This window comes from Capricornis sumatraensis, chromosome 7 (assembly GCF_032405125.1).
Source record: "Capricornis sumatraensis isolate serow.1 chromosome 7, serow.2, whole genome shotgun sequence".
NCBI lineage: Eukaryota > Metazoa > Chordata > Mammalia > Artiodactyla > Bovidae > Capricornis > Capricornis sumatraensis.
The window spans coordinates 67574190-67592507 of NC_091075.1; the positions used below are offsets into that span (position 1 = coordinate 67574190).

The 18318-nt window shown below is 37.4% G+C and overlaps 1 protein-coding gene across 1 annotated transcript in view; it reads right to left on the minus strand.

Moving 5' to 3' along the window:
• The window catches only part of GABRG1 (gamma-aminobutyric acid type A receptor subunit gamma1), an 83703-nt gene extending 67014 nt beyond the window's left edge, over nucleotides 1-16689 (minus strand). The window contains exon 1 of the mRNA XM_068975158.1: nucleotides 16586-16689. Coding sequence (XP_068831259.1) covers nucleotides 16586-16689 — 104 coding nt within the window. The remainder of the gene's footprint in view (nucleotides 1-16585) is intronic.
• Nucleotides 16690-18318: the final 1629 nt, after the last annotated feature.

The following is an 18318-nucleotide window of genomic DNA, read 5'->3' on the forward strand; positions in this document are numbered from 1 at the left end:
GTAAATAGAGACTTTTATGGAGAGAAGTGGAGCTTTATACTCTGCCAGAAAAATGAATATGGCAGCCCTAAAATGTTGCCACTCGGCTCTCCTGGGTTGGGAATATGGTTTACTAACAGCCCAGGTGTCAGTTCTCTGGACCAGCACTGTGTCTGCACCAGATCCAAGCTCCCCCGGGCAGCTTTCAGGCAATAACTCCACACTGTGGAAATGGTAGTACAGACCCATTCCTGCAGGACGAGGGACCTCTCTACAGGGCAAATTTGGTTGGATGAATCCAGAAGGCCTGACTAAAGCTTGTTGAGAGGGCATTCTATGCTGAGACTATTTTGAATCAAACATCTTCTTTGCCCTATACTTTCACAGGGGTCAGATCTCCATTATTATCTGAAGGCGCTCTCTGCTTACTTCCACTTCCTCTCCTTTACCCTGCTGGGCATTTCTCACAAAAAACTTTTACATGTCTAATCCCATCTTGGCATTTGCTTCTCTGAGGCTTTTGCTTCTTATGTTCCTTAATTGACCCTTGTGACCAGTTACTAAAGAAAGTTTTGTGAGTTACCTGCTTCAATATTGGGCTTCCCTGACAGCCCAGTTGGTAAAGAATCCACCTGCAATGCAGGAGACCCTGTTTCAATTCCTGGATTGGGAAGATCCACTGAGAAGGGATAGGCTACTCACTCCAGTATTTTTGGGCTTCCCTGTCGCTCAGCTGGTAAAGAATCAGTCTGTATTTATGTCTTACTAAGCTATTTTACTACATTTACAAGTCTGATTATAGTAAATACATAGTAAATTATTCGATGTAAAAATACTTTGAGTATATTATTCTTCCTAATACAATAAGTAAAAGTTTAAATTTATGATAACTAAGAGATAAGTATAGACAAGATATGCTAATGCATATAATCATGAAAGAATTCATCTCTACTGCTAGAAATACATATATATATATGCTGCTACTGCTAAGTTGCTTCAGTCGTGTCCGACTCTATGTGACCCCACAGACGGCAGCCCACCAGGCTCCCCCGTCCCTGGGATTCTCCAGGCAAGAACACTGGAGCAGGTTGCCATTTCCTTCTCCAATGCATGAAAGTGAAGTGAAGTTGCTTAGTCATCTCCAACTCTTAGCGACCCCATGGACTGCAGCCCACCAGGCTCCTCCATCTATGGGATTTTCCAGGCAAGAGTACTGGAGTGGGGTGCCATTGCCTTCTCCAATATATATATATATATATATATATATATAAAACAAGTCAATCAATCAATACAATTTTTCATAAATAGGGTAAACATTCATCAAGATTTGCCCAAGACGATCTTGATTTACACCTGTTGTCCTAGAATAATTATAAATAGTTATATAAAAATATTATATAATTATTTATAAATAATTATAAATAGAATAATTAATAATAGCTTTCACTCACAAAAAGCCTAATTTGAATTATAAATTGTATAGTCACCCTGTATATAGTTCATATAAGGTTGACTTCAATGCAGGTGTCCTTGTTCTGACACCTGGGGAAGACCCTTTCATTAATCTGTTAAGACAGTACAGATGAAACTCAAAAGACAGGCCTCATCAGTGAACCATTGCTCATGACAAATTAGTGTTTTTTTATAAACATCAGATACATTTCCATAAGTCAACTGACAGATTCCACGGAAGAAATATAATGTTCTAATGCTTCTAAGTAGACTATATCTTAAAGTCAAAGCCTACAGGAGCTAACTTTTAAACAGAATTTATAGGCACTGATTTTAGATTTAAAAGAGAAAATAAAATTTTAAAAATTCAATTATTTTTCTTCTTTTTGCCTTTATATTCTCACCACTTATTTCTTTAGTATAGGGTCCTTTTTAGGGTAGTGGTGCTGAATCATTTTCATTGTTCATAAATGTTGGTAGGGAAGCAAAATAAGTAAGAGTGACAGATAACAATGTTACAGATTTGAACCTTCTGAGGTGAAATGACAGTCCACTCAATTCTGTGATTATCTGATAAGCACAAACGAATTTGGGACCCATCACTTAAGGCACTAGAGAGGAATGCTTTGGAAATCTGAGAAGGGAGAAGGGAAGCATGCCTAGAGTATTAAGCAAGTGTATTCCACCCTATGCTTCCAGTCTATTCAGTGCTTGACTCTAACATAAATTAATCACACTGCATCTTATTCAACTATTTTGTTTATGGTGCTCTATAAGCTCCTTGAAAACAGAGGCTAAGCTTTTCACTATGAAAACACTGTTGCTTAGCCTGACATATAATGTGCACAATAAAAAAAATTCACTAAATAAATGAATAATAATGTAAAGAATATTAGAAATCATCTTGATGTTCATAGGCAAAATTATAGTGAATAAAGAAAATAAACAACTAAGAACTGTAAATATTGGCCTTAATCAGAGAATTCATTATTGTTCAGTTCAGTACAGTCACTCAGTCATGTCTGACACTTTGCGACCCCATGGACTGCAGCACACCAGGCTTCCCAGTCTATCACCAACTCCCGGAGCTTACTCAAACTCATGTCTACCATGTCGGTGATGCCATTCAACCATTTCATCCTCTGTTGTCCCCTTCTCTGCCTGCCTTCAATCTTTCCCAGCATGAGGGTCTTTTCCAATGAGTCGGTTCTTTGCATCAGGTGTCCAAAGTATTGGAGTTTCAGGTTCAGCATCAGTCCTTCCAATAAATATTTAGGACTGATTTCTTTTAGGATGGACTGGTTGGATCTCCTTGCAGTCTAAGGGACTCTCAAACGTCTTCTCCAACACCACAGTTCAAAAGCATCAATTCTTTGCTGCTCAGCTTTCTTTACAGTCCAATTTTCGCATCCATACATGGCTACTGGGAAAACCATAGCTTTGACTAGACGGACCTTTGTCGGTAAAGCAATGAAAAATGTCTCTGCTTTTTAATATGCTGTCTAGGTTGGTCATAGCTTTGCTTCCAAGGAGCAAGCATCTTTTAGTTTCATGGCTGCAGTCACCACCTGCAGTGATTTTGGAGCCCCCAGAAATAAAGTCTGTCACTGTTTCCACTGTTTCCCCATCTATTTGCCATGAAGTGATGGTACTGGATGGCATGATCTTAAGTTTTCTGAATGTTGAGTTTTAAGCCAACCTTTTCATTCTCCTCTTTCACTTTTATCAAGAGGCTCTTTAGTTCTTCTTCGCTTCTTGCCATAAGGGTGTCATCTGAATATCTGAGATTATTGATATTTCTCCCAGAAATCTTGATTCCAGCTTATGCTTTTTCCAGGCTGGCATTGCACATGATGTACTCTGCATATATGTTAAATAAGCAGGGTGACAATATACAACCTGATGTACTCCTTTCCTGATTTGGAAACAGTCTGTGGTTCCATGTCCAGTTCTAACTGTTGCTTCTTGACCTGCATAAATTATTGTAATTTTTACCTAATATAAAATTAATTTTAAAAACACAATAACATTCTCATCCTAGTACTAATCTACCATAAACCTCAGAAAAAACAATGCAAAACAATCTAAAAAACAGTTACAAAAATATAGCAGGAAAGGTGTACATCTTATGTGAGGAAACTAAAAAACTAATTGAAGGATATAAGAATAGAAAAAATAAATGCAAAGTAAATATTTTGGCTATAAAACAATCATATTAATATATAATTCTCAAATTAGTTTATAAATCTAAGAAATCTATATTTTAAAAATTTTGTTGATGTTTTGCATAAACTAAACCAATATTGTAAGCAATTAGACTTCAATTAAAAATAAGTTAACAAAAAGAAAGCTTCCTATGTAAAATGTTAAAATCATTATGCTGCAGTTAATCCTCAATATGAGGATTACAAGAAACTTTTGAAAAATAGATTGTGAGATAAAATTTGCCTTGCCAGAATAAAGAGAAAAATACAGTTACTGTAATCAAAACCAAATTGTGATAATACATAAAGAAATTAGTGAGAACAAAATCAAATATTCAAAGTGATATACCAAGTGTCCAGAAATTCAGTATATGATAAATGTGACTAGTCAGCTTAGAAATGAGAGCATGAATAATTCAGTAAATTCCTGTTAAAACATTTAGAAAAAATAAATTACTACTTACATAATAAATTACTAATATACCCAGGTGGGGCTAGTGGTAAAGAACCCGCCTGCCAATGCAGGAGAAACAAGAGATGTGGTTAGATCCCTGGATCTGGAAGATCCCTGTAGAAGGAAATGGCAACCCATTCCTGTATTCTTGCCTGGGAAATCCCATAGACATAGGGGCCTGGAGGGCTATAGTCCATGAGGTCACAAAGAGTCAGAAGCAACTGAAGTGATTCAGCATGCATACTAAAGATCAAAATATAATAAAGTATAAAAAATTAAAGAAAATATGAAAAATATTTATTTTCTAACTTTTTGGGGTAAGGAGTTCCTTCTACACAACATGTTGTCAAACCAGGAGTGTAAAAAAAACTGACAAAAAAAATAAATTATGGAGGACATTAGACAGAATTCAGACAAAAACTATAGAGCAAAGGATAAAAACAAAGATATTTACAACATAATTTGTACAGGAATTTCAGAGGAAAAAGACTAATAAGTATATGAAATTATGCTATTATTTACTGGTAGCAAGGGAAAATAAGTTTAAAATATGGCAAATTTTAGCCATAACAGTGGAAAAACATTCAAAGTTTTGGTAGCAGTATATTCAGTACTAGCAATAATATAGATAAATGGCATTTTTATAACCATTTGTGTTCAGTCACTCAGTCATGTTGGACTCTTTGTGACTGCATGGACTGAAGCACACCAGGCTTCCCCATCCTTCACTATCTCCTGGAGTTTCCTCAAACTCATGTCCATTGAGTTGATGATGCCATAAATAGAATAAATTACTCTAATAGAACAAATTGGGTAGCTTGGAAACACTGATGAAGTAATAAAATTAAAACATGAGAATCCCATGGACAGAGGAGCCTGTGCAGGCTATAGTGCATAGGGTTGGTTGCACGGAGTCAGACATGACTAAAGTGACAACACACATGCAAGCACATGTGTATATATGAACACAGTAACAAAAAAGCCATGTTCCTGGGAAGAAAAACTATGACGAGCCTGGACAGCATATTAAAAAGCAGAGACATTACTTTGCCAACAAAGGTCTGTATAGCCAAAGCTATGGTTTTCCAGTGGTCATGTATGGATGTGAGAGTTGGCCTAAAATGAAAGCTGAATGCCAAAGAATTGATGCTTTTGAGCTATGGTGTTGGAGAAGACTCTTGAGAGTCCCTTGGACTGCAAGAGATCAAACCAGTCAATCCTAAAAGAAATCAGTCCTAAATAGTCATTGGAAGGACTGATGGTGAAGCTGAAACTCCAACACTTTAGCCACCTGATGCAAAGAACTGATTCATTGGAAAAGACTCTGAAGCTGGGAAAGATTGAAGGCAGGAGGAAAAGGGGATGATAAAGTATGAGATGGCTGGATGGCATCACCGATTTGATGGACATGAGTTTGAGGAAGCTCCGGGAGTTGGTGCTGGACAGGAAACCTGGGGTGCTGCAGTCCACAGGGTCCCAAAAATTTGGGACACGACTGAGCAACTGAACTGAACTGAGATACTTAGTTCCTCTTTTTAATGATGATGTGGTATTCTATATTACATAAGTATCATAATTTATTCTTAGTCCATAAACAGTGAAAAGGAACTAAAAAGCCTCTTGATGAAGGTGAAGGAGGAGAGCAAAAGAGCTGGCTTAAAACTAAATATTAAAAAAAAACTAAAACTAAATATTAAAAAAAACTAAGATCACAGCATCTGGCCCCATTCAGTTCAGTTCAGTTCAGTTCAGTCACTCAGTCATGTCTGACCCTTTGCGACCCCATGAATCACAGCACACCAGGCCTCCCTGTCCATCACCAACTCCCGGAGTTCACTCAGACTCACGTCCATCGAGTCAGTGATGCCATCCAGCCATCTCATCCTCTGTTGCCCCCTTCTCCTCCTGCCCCCAATCCCTCCAAGCATCAGGGTCTTTTCCAATGAGTCAAGTCTTCACATGATGTGGCCAAAGTATTGGAGTTTCAGCTTCAGCATCGGTCCTTCCAATGAATACCCAGTACTGATAGCCTTTAGGATGGACTGGTTGGATCTCCTTGCAATCCAAGGGACTTTCAAGAGTCTTCTCCAACACTATAGTTCAAAAGCATCAATTCTTCAGTGCTCAGCTTTCTTCACAGTCCAACTCTCACATCCATACATGACTACTGGAAAAACCATAGCTTTGACTAGACAGACCTTTGTTAGCAAAGTAATGTCTCTGTGTTTTAATATGCTATCTAGGTTGGTCATAACTTTCCTTCCAAGGAGCAACTGTCTCTTACTTCATGGCAAATAGAGGGGGAAAAGTTGGAAGTAGTGACAGATTTCCTCTTTCTGGGCTCTAAAATCACTGTGAATGGTGACTGCAGCCATGAAATCAGAAGACATTTTCTTCTTGGCAGGAAAGCTATGACAAACCTAGAGAGTGTGTTGAAAAGCAGAGACATTACTCTGCCAACAAAGACAAAGGCTGTAGTCAAGGTTGTGGTCTTCCCAGTGTATGATTGTGAAAGCTGGACAGTAAAGAAGGCAGAGCAATGAAAAATTGATGCCTTTGAACTATGGTGCTGGAGAAGACTCCTGAGAGTCCCTTTGACAGCAAGGAGATCAAATCAGTCAATCTTAAGGGAAATCAACCTTGAATACTCATTGGAAGGACTGATGCTGAAGATGAAATTCCAGTATTTTGGTCATTTGATGCGAACATCTGACCCATTGGAAAAGTTCCTGATGCTGGGAAAGATTGAGGACATATGGAGAAGACAGTATCAGAGGATGAGATGACTGGATGGATATGAATTTGGGCGAATTTGGGGAGATAGTGAGGGACAGGGAGGACTGGCATGCTGCAATCCATGGGGCTGCAAAAATTCAGATATGACTGGGCGTCTGAACAACAACAACTAAGTATATATATATAAATCTAGAAGAATACCTTTGATATTAGTTGCATGACAAAAACAAGTGTTAGATTTCATTTGTACAAAAAATGTACACACAAATGTGTATACACATACTTGTTTAAACTTACAGAAAAATCTGGAAGTATAGGCTTCAAATGGCTAAGTAATTTTGAGAAGTAGAAATGTAATAAGTTTTATTCTATTATTATTAACAGTACATGTTCAAAAACATTATCACTCTAGGGAAAAAAGTTTTATTTTTTCCATGTACTTCAACAACATATAGGAGAAGGAAATGGCAGCCCACTGCAGTATTCTTGCCTGGAAAATCCCAGGGACAGAGGAGCCTGGTGGGCTGCTATCTATGGGGTCGCAGAGTCGGACACGAGTGAAGTGACTTAGCAGCAGCAGCAGCAACAACATATATGTATATCACTAAGAGATTATTTAAATTATTTAAGAAAATAAAGAAAAATAAATTCTAATTATTTGTGGTAAAAAGCTTAAAACATTTTATGTCCACAGAATAGAATAGAAATTGGATTAAATATTAATGATTCTACAATTTGAGACATGAAATATTAGTCTAGAAGAAAAAATAAAATATGATATTTTCATCCACTGTGAACTTTATGTGACCTTCTTGATAAAGTAGAATATATAGAATCCATCAAATTACATTAAGGTTAAGAAATTAATGACCATAGAGATTGCTTGGGCACACAGTGCTTCATTCTTAGTTTCAAAAAGAAGTATGACAAATTCCTAAATCTAGTAGAACATAGTTTGATGTGACTAGACTAGAAATAGGAATGTAGAGTTATAATATTTAATAAGAAAAGGGAAAGACTCATATCAGAATATATTTTTAAAAATTAATTAGTGAAGTGACATATATTTAGAAAGAGAACAAAATGAGAAAAGTACAAAATAAAGCAGCTTATTTTTTCTTAACATCTTTGCTCATAGTTATGAAATTCTCATGGTTTAGTGACTGATCCAAAAATGCTAATAATAAAACAATGTTTTATGCAAATTTTTGGATTTCTAATTAGTTTGTTTGACACACCAATTCTATTTTCTTGAAACAGAGTTTATAAAATTGTGAACCATGATTCCAAAGAATAATATTTAGGAGGGATTATAAATGTTTTTTGAGCCTGTTTCCACATGAATGTTTTTTTGAGGAAGGGAAATAAACCATAATTTTCTTCAGTCTATTAAAAAATTACTGCTGGATTGAAAGTATATTAAAATGAACACCAAATTTGTCATTATATCACTTTATATTCATAGAACACAACATAAATTAGACTTAGAAACAATATAACTCTTCATGACATTCACATTCTCTAAGGCTTTGATGCTCAGATAAATTATATAAGGTTGCTAAAATTTTTGCAAAATTGAGGCATAATATTGAGGGTTATTAAATTATAGAAGATATGAAAAGATCTTTAAATGGAAGAAATAAATGGGAATTGGTTCTTCTGAATGCAAAAAGGTATACGTTTTCCTAAGTCTTAAGATCGTAAAGTAAGTGGCAAAATATTTTCACTAACGTAAGTTATCTTCTCAGAACTTTCACTTTAAAAGGGAGAGAATACAAATGAGTATAACAGGAACAACAAAACACTCTCGTCAGCTACAGTTATGACAATCTGAAGGTTTTCAGAAAGAATTGTTACTAAGGAAATGACAGGAACAAATGTACACTCATAAGTCACCTGCACAGAGTAAGAAATCAGTTTAAAAAACACAGATGTCTGACTAAAACTTAAATTTAATCCAACCAATAGAGCTACCTTGTTTCAGTCAATATGGCTCTTCAGTAGAAAAGTAATCCTTGCTCAAAACCCTCTACTACATGTGTTGGAAAATTATTCTAATAGATATACACATCTAGGATGACTGACGGAGAAGGCAATGGCATCCCACTCCAGTACTCTTGCCTGGAAAATCCCATGGACATAGGAGCCTGGTGCGCTGCAGTCCATGGGGTCGCAAAGAACCGGACACGACTGAAGCAACTTAGCAGCAGCAATAGCAGGATGACTGAGAGGTGAATGACGTACCTTTACTAAAGCAGTTCTCAAATTCTGCAAGCACGAATCATGGTCCTAGTAACATACCCAAAGATTAACTTGTTTTCCAGAACCCTTGATTCTAATAGTCTTATAGTTAAGTAGCGAACCGAATCATACCCTGATCATAACAGTGTTAAAATTTTATATTAAACCTACTATTTTCTAATCATAAGCCTTCTGATATGCCCATCCACCTACAGGTTGAAGTTCAGGGTCTATGTTAACTTTCTTTCTATATCCCTGTGTTACTCAAAATATTTGTCTAAAAGTAAGGAGAAATGTTAAATCTCCAAATGGACTGTATTTAAGAGAAAAGGATTCCTACAGTTCAGAAATTTACTACTTCACTAAATTATATAGATTTTAACAGGATGTTAGAAAGTGAAAGTCACTCAGTTGTGTCCAACTCTTTGTGACCCCATGGACTATCATGGAATTCTCCAGGCCAGAATACTGGAGTGGGTAGCCCTTCCCTTTTCCAGGGGATCTTCCCTACCCAGGGATCGAACCCAGGTCTCCCATATTGCAGGCAGATTCTTTACCAGCTGAGCCACAAGGGAAGCCTGAGAAAACTGGAGTGGGTAGCCTATCCCTTCTCCAGTGGATCTTCCCCACCCAGGAATTGAACCAGGGTCTCCTGCATTGCAGGAGGATTCTTTATCAACTGAGCTGTCCGGGAAGCATTGCCATTTTAATGAAACATACTCAATGACCAAAGTAAAGAATATCCTGGGAATATAGTTTTCAAAAGCCTCACCAAAATGTGAGGCCATACCTCTGGCCACAAAAAATAATGTTCTGTCTCTATGCATATTCTTTACTAACACTGACCTGAACTTATGTATATGACAGCTAAGAATATTAGTCTTTTCCTAGAGTTGCAACTGGTGCCAGTCTCCTTTATACCTCATTATAGCTCATATAGAATTCTGAGGAAGAATTATAGTATCTTACTGTCTTTACTTTTATATTGACAGGCCATCTCAACACTAACTACTAGAATTTAAGTCCACTGGATGCACATATACTATCACATATATGTCCTGTCTACAGCATACAAACACTACTAGGGCAAAGACTATGTCTTGCTTACCACTGTATCCCAGTTCCCAGACTCTGCTTCATACATATTAGGCACTGAGTAAATATTGTTGAATGGATGCTAATGTTTAATAACTGTTTACTGAATTAATACCTAAGACTCTTTCCTGAAACACGGGGCTTCAGTTGGCTAAACTATTTTAGTACAGATAGAATTAGATCCTGAGCTATTTAAAAATAGAAGAAAATCATAGATTTTATCTCCTGCTAACAAGTTTCTGCTAAAAGTCTAGTGATAAGGCATTCATTACTTTGTTAGAAGACTTTTGTATGGATGAAAATCTGTCTTCACATAGCTTTCACTGCTTAGTTATGGACTGTTTATAACATCTATACATAGTAAATTCAAGCATGATTTTCTCTGGCATCCTTAAGAATATAAGATGGCTCAATACAAGTCTCCTGAATTCCAAAGTCTCGTTTTTAACTCTTTATCCAGTGGGTTTTTTTTCTAGATTAAGAAGTCCAGTTGAAGTTTTTTTTTTTTTTCCCAAAATAATTAATCCAGCACTGCACATAATATTCTAAATTACGTGTCAGGTAGAAGAGAAGAGAGGGGAGGAGACACTTGAGTGCAATTGAGAGAAGCACAGTAGGTACACTATCCACTGTGTCAGTTCAGTTCAGTTCAGTCACCCAGTCGTGTCCAACCCTTTGTGACCACATGAACTGCAGCACGCCAGGCCTCCCTGTCCATCACCAACTCCCGGAGTTCACTCAAACTCACGTCCATCGATGCCATCCAGCCATCTCTTCCTCTGTCTTCCCCTTTGAGGGATTGGGGGCAGGAGGAAAAGGGGACGACAGAGGATGAGATGGCTGGATGGTATCACCGACTCAATGGACGTGAGTTTGAATGAACTCTGAGAGTTGGTGATGGACAGGGAGGCCTGGCATGCTGCAATTCATGGGGTCACAAAGAGTCGGACACAACTGAGTGACTGAACTGAACTGAACTGACACAGTGGATAGTGTACCTACTGCGCTTCTCTCAATTGCACTCAAGTGTCTCCCCTCTCTTCTCTTCTCTCTGCTCCTCTCTTTTTCTCTACTTTCCCTTCCTCATCCTTTCCCTCCCTCCCTTGCTTTCCTCATTCACAGTTATGTTAATGGCTTTGATTTACATGACATTTGTAATCTTAGAGGAAAGGTGATTAAAAATGCAGGTTCTGTGCAGACAGCACATGGATCTGAGTCTTGGATTCAGCATTATCAGCAAGATGATCTTTGCTGTTGTTTATTTAGCGGCTCTACTGTGTTTTATTTTGGGCTTCCTTGATAGCTCAGTTGGTAAAGAATCTGCCTGCAATGCAGGAGACCTGGGTTCATCCCTGGGTTGGGAAGATCCCCTGGAGAAGGGATAGGTTACCCACTTCAGTCTCCTGGCCTGAAGAATTCCATGGACTATACAGTCCATGGGGCCAAAAAGAGTTGGACACGACTGACTTTCACTTTCTTTCTATGTATTATTTAGTGCCTACTCTGTATTATCTAGGGGGGCTCCCAAATCACTGCAGATGGTTACTGCAGCCATGAAATTAAAAGACCCTTGTTCCTTGGATGAAAAACTATGACCAGCCTAGATAGCATATTAAAAGCAGAGACATTATTTTTCAAACAAAGGTTTGTCTGGTCAGAGCTATGGTTTTTCCAGTAGTCATGTGTGGATGTGAGAGTTGGACTATAAAGAAATCTGAGCACTGAAGAATTGATGCTTTTGAACTGTGGTGTTGGAGAAGATGTTTGAGAGTCCCTTAGACTGCAAGGAGATCCAACCAGTCCATCCTAAAGGAAATCAGTCCTGGGTATTCATTGGAAGGACTGATGCTGAGGCTGAAACTCCAATGCTTTGTCCACCTGATGCAAAGAACTGACTCATTGGAAAAGACTCTGATGCTGGGAAAGATTGCAGGCAGCAGAAGAGGATGACAGAGGATGAGATGGTTGGATGGCATCACCAACTCAATGGACATGAGTTTGAGCAAGCTCTGGGAATTGGTGATGGACAGGGAATGGATGCAGGGCGTGCTGCAGTCCATGGGGTTGCAAAAAGTTAGACACGACTAAGCGACTGAACTGAACTGAACTGAATTTAGCAACGTAGTTGTGTCAAACTCTTTTGGACTGTAGCTAGCCAGGCTTGTCTCTCTGTGGGATTTCCCAAGCAAGAATACTGGAGTGGGTTGCCATTTCCTCCTTCAGGGGATCTTTCAGACCCAGGATCCATCCTGTGCCTCCAGCATTGCAGGAGGATTGTTTACCACTGAGATACCTGGCATCTTTAGTGAGTTCCTAAAAATTGATGTGCCCTGATTTTTCCATCTGTAAATTTGGGAGAAGAACAGTATCTAACCTTTATTTTCCCTTCATGCTTGATTGTAGTTCCACTAAGTATAACATTCTAGGTTGAACATGTGTCTTTATTTTGGAGACATTTCCCCCATGGTTTTCTGGTATTGTCAATGAGTAATCTCACGGTGTTCTAATTTTCTTGCCTTGACTGTGATATTTTCTATTAGCACCCTCTAACCTTAAAAATTTAGACTTCTCTGTTTATCTTTGGAGTTAAGGTATATTTCCTTATTTTGACTACAAGATGTTTCCCTTTGAGTAATATCATAAATCTCAGCCTTAGCAGTGAGTATAACAGTAGTACTCATGTAAAATTCTGGACACAAGTACTGTCCATATGGTTAGAACTCATGTCTAGTTTATTCACCACTGATAGCCGGCATTCAGTAAATATTTGTTGAATGAAAGACTGATATTTCTCATAATTCAAAACTGAAAGTGTGAAAGTGTTAGTCACTCAGTAGTGTCCAACTTTTTGTGATCCCATGAACTGTAGCCCATCAGGCTCCTGTCTGTTGAATTCTCCAGGTAACATATTGGAGTGGATAGCCATTCCATTCTCCAGTGTATCTTCCCCACCCAGTCTCCTGAAATGCAGGTTCATTCTTGACCATCTCAGCCATCAGGGACGCTTCTGATGGCTTTATGATATCTCTAATTCAAAAGAGATTTAGTAATATGAAAAGTAGTTTCATAGTTCAATTCACTGTAAGATATTTAATAATAATACACAATAATTCAAGGAGTTTACTATGCTTGACTTTAAATAGAATAATTCTAGAGTTACTGTGATTCTGAGAATATCTGGTATGTCATTTCAGTTAAAAATTTAGGTGACATTACTTTGCACAAATTTTCTTTCTTGGTCCTGAAACAAGCTAAAAACATAGATGTCATTTCTGCTTTTCACAAATGAGGACTGTGCCTCAAAGATTTGTATGAAATCACCCTAGTGGCAAGGAGTGTAGCTGAAACTAGAAATTATATCTAATGATCAGGTCCAGGATTCTCATTTGGCAGTATGCATATATGTGAATTAATCTCTAGAGACCTGTGGTGGTCATTTTATCATATTTTGATAATATCTCAAGAGCCAATTTTTTTTTTTTTCAGTTTTCCACCCTGATTTGCCTCCTCTTGTTTGGGACCCTATTATCATTATTATTTTCTTAGATAAATCTTAATCACCTGTATATAAATATAAAACACCAGATTTGTCTATTTCATTTTTAAATGAAAAATCAGAAATTTCCTTCTGCTGCTTAACCAAAAATGTGTCTCATAGTATATAATGGGATAAAAGGGAAGAAGAGTGTGCTTGAAAGACTCTATAAACTGGGGATTTATTAATTATGAATTTGCATTTTAGCTTCAAAATTACGTTGTCTCTCATTTCGTCTTAAAATATTTAATTATTATAGAACATTATTAGTCATTTTGTCTGTAAGTTTGCACCCATATTTTATTAGAGAATGAAGCCAAAAATCTAAATGTCTAAAAAAAACCGTGTATTATCATGTCCACTAAAATTATTTCAAAATAATATATTTTAAAAGCAGTTATACTCGAATATTATCATTTAGGCAAATGATTGCTGACTTAAGAAATTGTTTTTAAAAATAAAAATGAGTTCTCTTCCTTGAGCTCTCTCAAAATATAACTTCTTAGTCAAAGCTCACTGTAAATTAGTTTAGAACAGCCAAAATCTCACACCATTTTTTCAATTATTTTACAAAGTCTGATCAAAATGAGATTGTTTTCAACATTACAAATAAGACAGCTCAAGCTTGAGAAATTTTAACCAACTTGCCAAGATGCCATAGAGCCTCTCTGAGAATGAAACACAGGAACTGTGACTTCAGGTTTTAGCTACAACAACAGGATCGGTTTTCATAGTTCAGCAATATAAAAAATCAATAAAATGTCTCTTCTTTATACTCTTGATGAAAACTAATGGGGAAACAAGCTACTGTCTCTGATTAGATACAAAAAAATAATGGCTTCCAATTTGGTAAATTCCAAAATAGGTGACTTTGAAGATTTAATTTAGAAACTGGCATCAGACATCAAAATTCTTAGAAAGAACCATCTGTGGTTAGTTTTAGGAAGGTCTCTCAAAAAAGGAAAAAGGAAGAAGAAAATATGAATATAAGTGTTTTATACATGTCTATATCAATTATCTTCAACTAAATATTAAAAGGATGAAAAGTTCATCACAACTGTAGCTACTTTGAAAAGTGAATACATACATTCTCATCATTGAGACCCTAAGAGCTAACTACAACAGCAATATATAGGTTTAATTTTTTACTATGTATTTATTCACTGGCCAGAAAAATTAATATTCTGTTTGGTACTGTGATAAAATAATTCATCTACTTTAGCTGTTAATACATTTGTCTCTCTCTCACTTATCCATAATGGCAAAAAAAGTACATGACATTCCCAATTAAAATTTCCCCCTTGAAAACTACTAAGAAAAGCCAGTGACATAACTACTGAGTTATTTTGTTTCAGTTCAAATCTTGGACATGTTGTATATGAAAACTTGCAGAAATTATGAATGATCTACTACTCTCCTTCATTTCCTAAATGAAGAAACTGTGTTCAGAGAGATTAAGGACTCTTGACACATAGAATCATGTCTCCAGACTGCCAGAGTCCAATCTCTGTCTACACCACCACAACAAAACTCTCTAATTCTGAGCAGCTTGAAAGAGAGTTCCGGAACCTGGATAATGCAAATATCCTCAAGAAGAAAATATATTATTTAAAACCAAATATCTCTTTAGAAAGACAATATCCCCTTTAGTAAGCAGCTTGTCTATTAGGTCGCAAAAGAAACTTGCACTTGGAGTGAAAAAGGAGCATACAGGTTGCTATTTTAGAAAACCAATGGGTAATCTATTTATACTTATGAGAACACAGATTCATTTGCAATATTATAAAGATGCAGGAGAGCACTGATACATGGCCTACCAAGGTATCTTTCATAATTTTATGATATATTCAAAGAAATAAATCATTATGATACACTTAAATATAAGAAGTTATTAATTATGTAGCATGTTTGTGCCCATACAGAACATTTAAGTTTCTAAGGAAAAACTAAAACCGTAATATTTAAAAAACAGTGTCAAACATATTCTGGCAAGACTCATATTACTTAGCATACTTTATTCTCTGTTTTTGGAGAGAAAATACAGTTGTTCTATAGGCCAGTGGTAAACTCTGGCTATATGCTAAAAATCATCATCATCATAATAAATTTTAGCAATGATGCAAGTAGTTATAAAGGCATGTTTCCATCTCTATAGTGATTGCATTTTACTCTTGAGTTCTAAACACTGCCCCCACTTCCCTTTGTCATACACATGCACACACACACACACACACACACACACACACACACACATGCATCCAGGAGATTCATATCAACATAACACTTTCATTTACTTGTACACATCCAATGAAAATAAAAATCATTCAAAACTGACTCAATAAATTATACACAATTAATTTCTAACAAATATAACACACTTGCCACCCTGATGGATCTTTTTAGCCATATTTATGGTCTTTCTTGACTAAAACTTTGCTTATTTTTTTCGAATAGCAAAAAAGAAAGGATGAGGGAAAAAGCAGTATTAGTGTATAGAAAAGCATCATACATTCCATGCTGTGTAACAAGTTTCTAAAATAACTTTGTCTTTAAAATGAAGAATAATTCAGAAAGTTCAACAGTGGCATTCATTCACTAAATGCAGTAACAAAATCATTTCTCCCCCCCTCCCTACTTCCAGTAACTGAGTCTTCACTAGTTTCCACTGCGCTTCAAGTCAAAACCAACTGAGCTAATTTCGGTGCTTCACACATAGGCTTATTTCATTCTATCAGAAAATGAGTAGATCTAATAAATAAACTGATGGTAAAATATCCCAAATGTGCCCGGGGAAATGCAAATTATTTAACCCAGAATGATTTCTAAAGAGAAGCGAGGAGGGAGTGGGTAGATACCAGAGAATAGTTTAAAGTCCTTGAATTTACTCACCAGTTTCCCAGATGCACGGTCAGTAACAGGAACATCAACCTCACCCCTCTCCTTTGATTCCACAGAAGAAAAGGGGAGAAGAGAAGAGCTTTCCAAGAATCCATGGGGATTGCTTTTTCTTCTTAGCTCTCCAGCCAGGACTTTTCCTCCCACCTCAGCTGCAGACTGGTGAGTACAGAAAGGAGAAGGTAGAAAGGCTGCACACCTCCCAACCAGGTAGGATGCGACTCCCAGCGGAATTGAGCAAAGCGAGCCAATCAGACCGAGAGGATGCCGGTAGAAATTATCTGAAAAAAAGTTGGGCCAATCAACAGCCCAAGGAGGCGGAGCTTCCCCTACTAGAAATCGAGCCCAGTAGGGAAAAGGGCTCTTTTCTTCCTAAAAGAAAAACAAACCTCTTCTCCCTGGCAGCCTCAGAGAAACAGTTGAGTGGCTCTAACAGATTTCCGTCCGTAGGGAAAGGCGGCTTCCTTCTTTTCCCCCAGCCTTCCCGACCGACTCTATTTCGGGAGTCTCTTTCCTCTCCCGCGTTTGCATTCTGAATCTGTCTTCCAAGAGGGATCCGTGGGGAGCTTGCCATGCCTAATTGGTTTTCCCCAGGCTCCCGAAGGTTCTGCTAATTTTGGTAATTACTGTTGTTACTTTGCGTGGGGCGGTGTCTCATTTCTTTGCAGACCCAGCACCTGGCATAATGCCCCGCACAAATATGTTCTCGGTAGGTGTTGAAATATATAACTGTATGAGTGAATGAGCCAGCTGGGTGCATTCCTGATAATCACGTTTCCTACCCACCTCCCTTCAGCTGCAGTTACAAGTGAGAGGATTTGCCGTCTCCTCGCTCTGGGCAACAAATGATACTAATGAACAATACCAGGCAAGAATTCTCTCATTTTACAAAAACATAAACAAAAATCCGATTTTAAAGAGATTATTTTAGTCCTAGGAGCTGTAGATCTAATACATGTGCAATCCTTGTTCTCCCCTTTGCGTTTGTTGAGCTCCAGTGTTTGGTACCTAACTTCAGAGGCTCTGCTTTGAGTTTGCAGCAGAGCCCAACAGTTGCTATGGCAACTAGAAAGCCTCTGGCAGCCTGAACAACTGTACAGGCTGACAGTGGTGGCGGTGGAAACAGGCTCGCTCTGCCCAGCCATCTTCCTCCTCTGTCCCCTCCTAGATCGCTGCTTCCCGCAAAACCCGTGTGGTTGGAGGCTTTGGCTGTGTCCTTAATCATCTCACAACTACCTGGAACTGACCAGATTCAGAGGTGAACTGCAATTTGATGGAGTTACTTTAGAGTATTTGTCTCCCCAGCAAATAGTTCAAGGTAGAAGTAACAATGTTTGTGGATGAGTAGCTGTTGCTACCCTAGCTTCTGAAATCACTTAAAGGAACTGGATGGGGTAACAAGGTTACAGATATTTTCTTGCTCAGAATAACAGATGGTGAAATACAAGGACTTTACTCCTCTCTCTTTGGTTCTCCATCTCTTTAGTCTTCTCTAAATATAGGTGTTGACTTCCTTATTTTTCTTCTTCTACTTGTTAATTACTAAGCATTATTCTCTTTAATCAAACCACATTAGTCAAGGTATCTCATACTAAATAATTTGAATAAGAATAAAGTTTCATTATAATAAATTTTGAGATGAACTGAATATAGTTAAAAGTTGATTTCAATTTGAATCTGGGTAGTAGTTGTTGTTTTTCTGGCCAATTAAGAATGCACTTTGCATA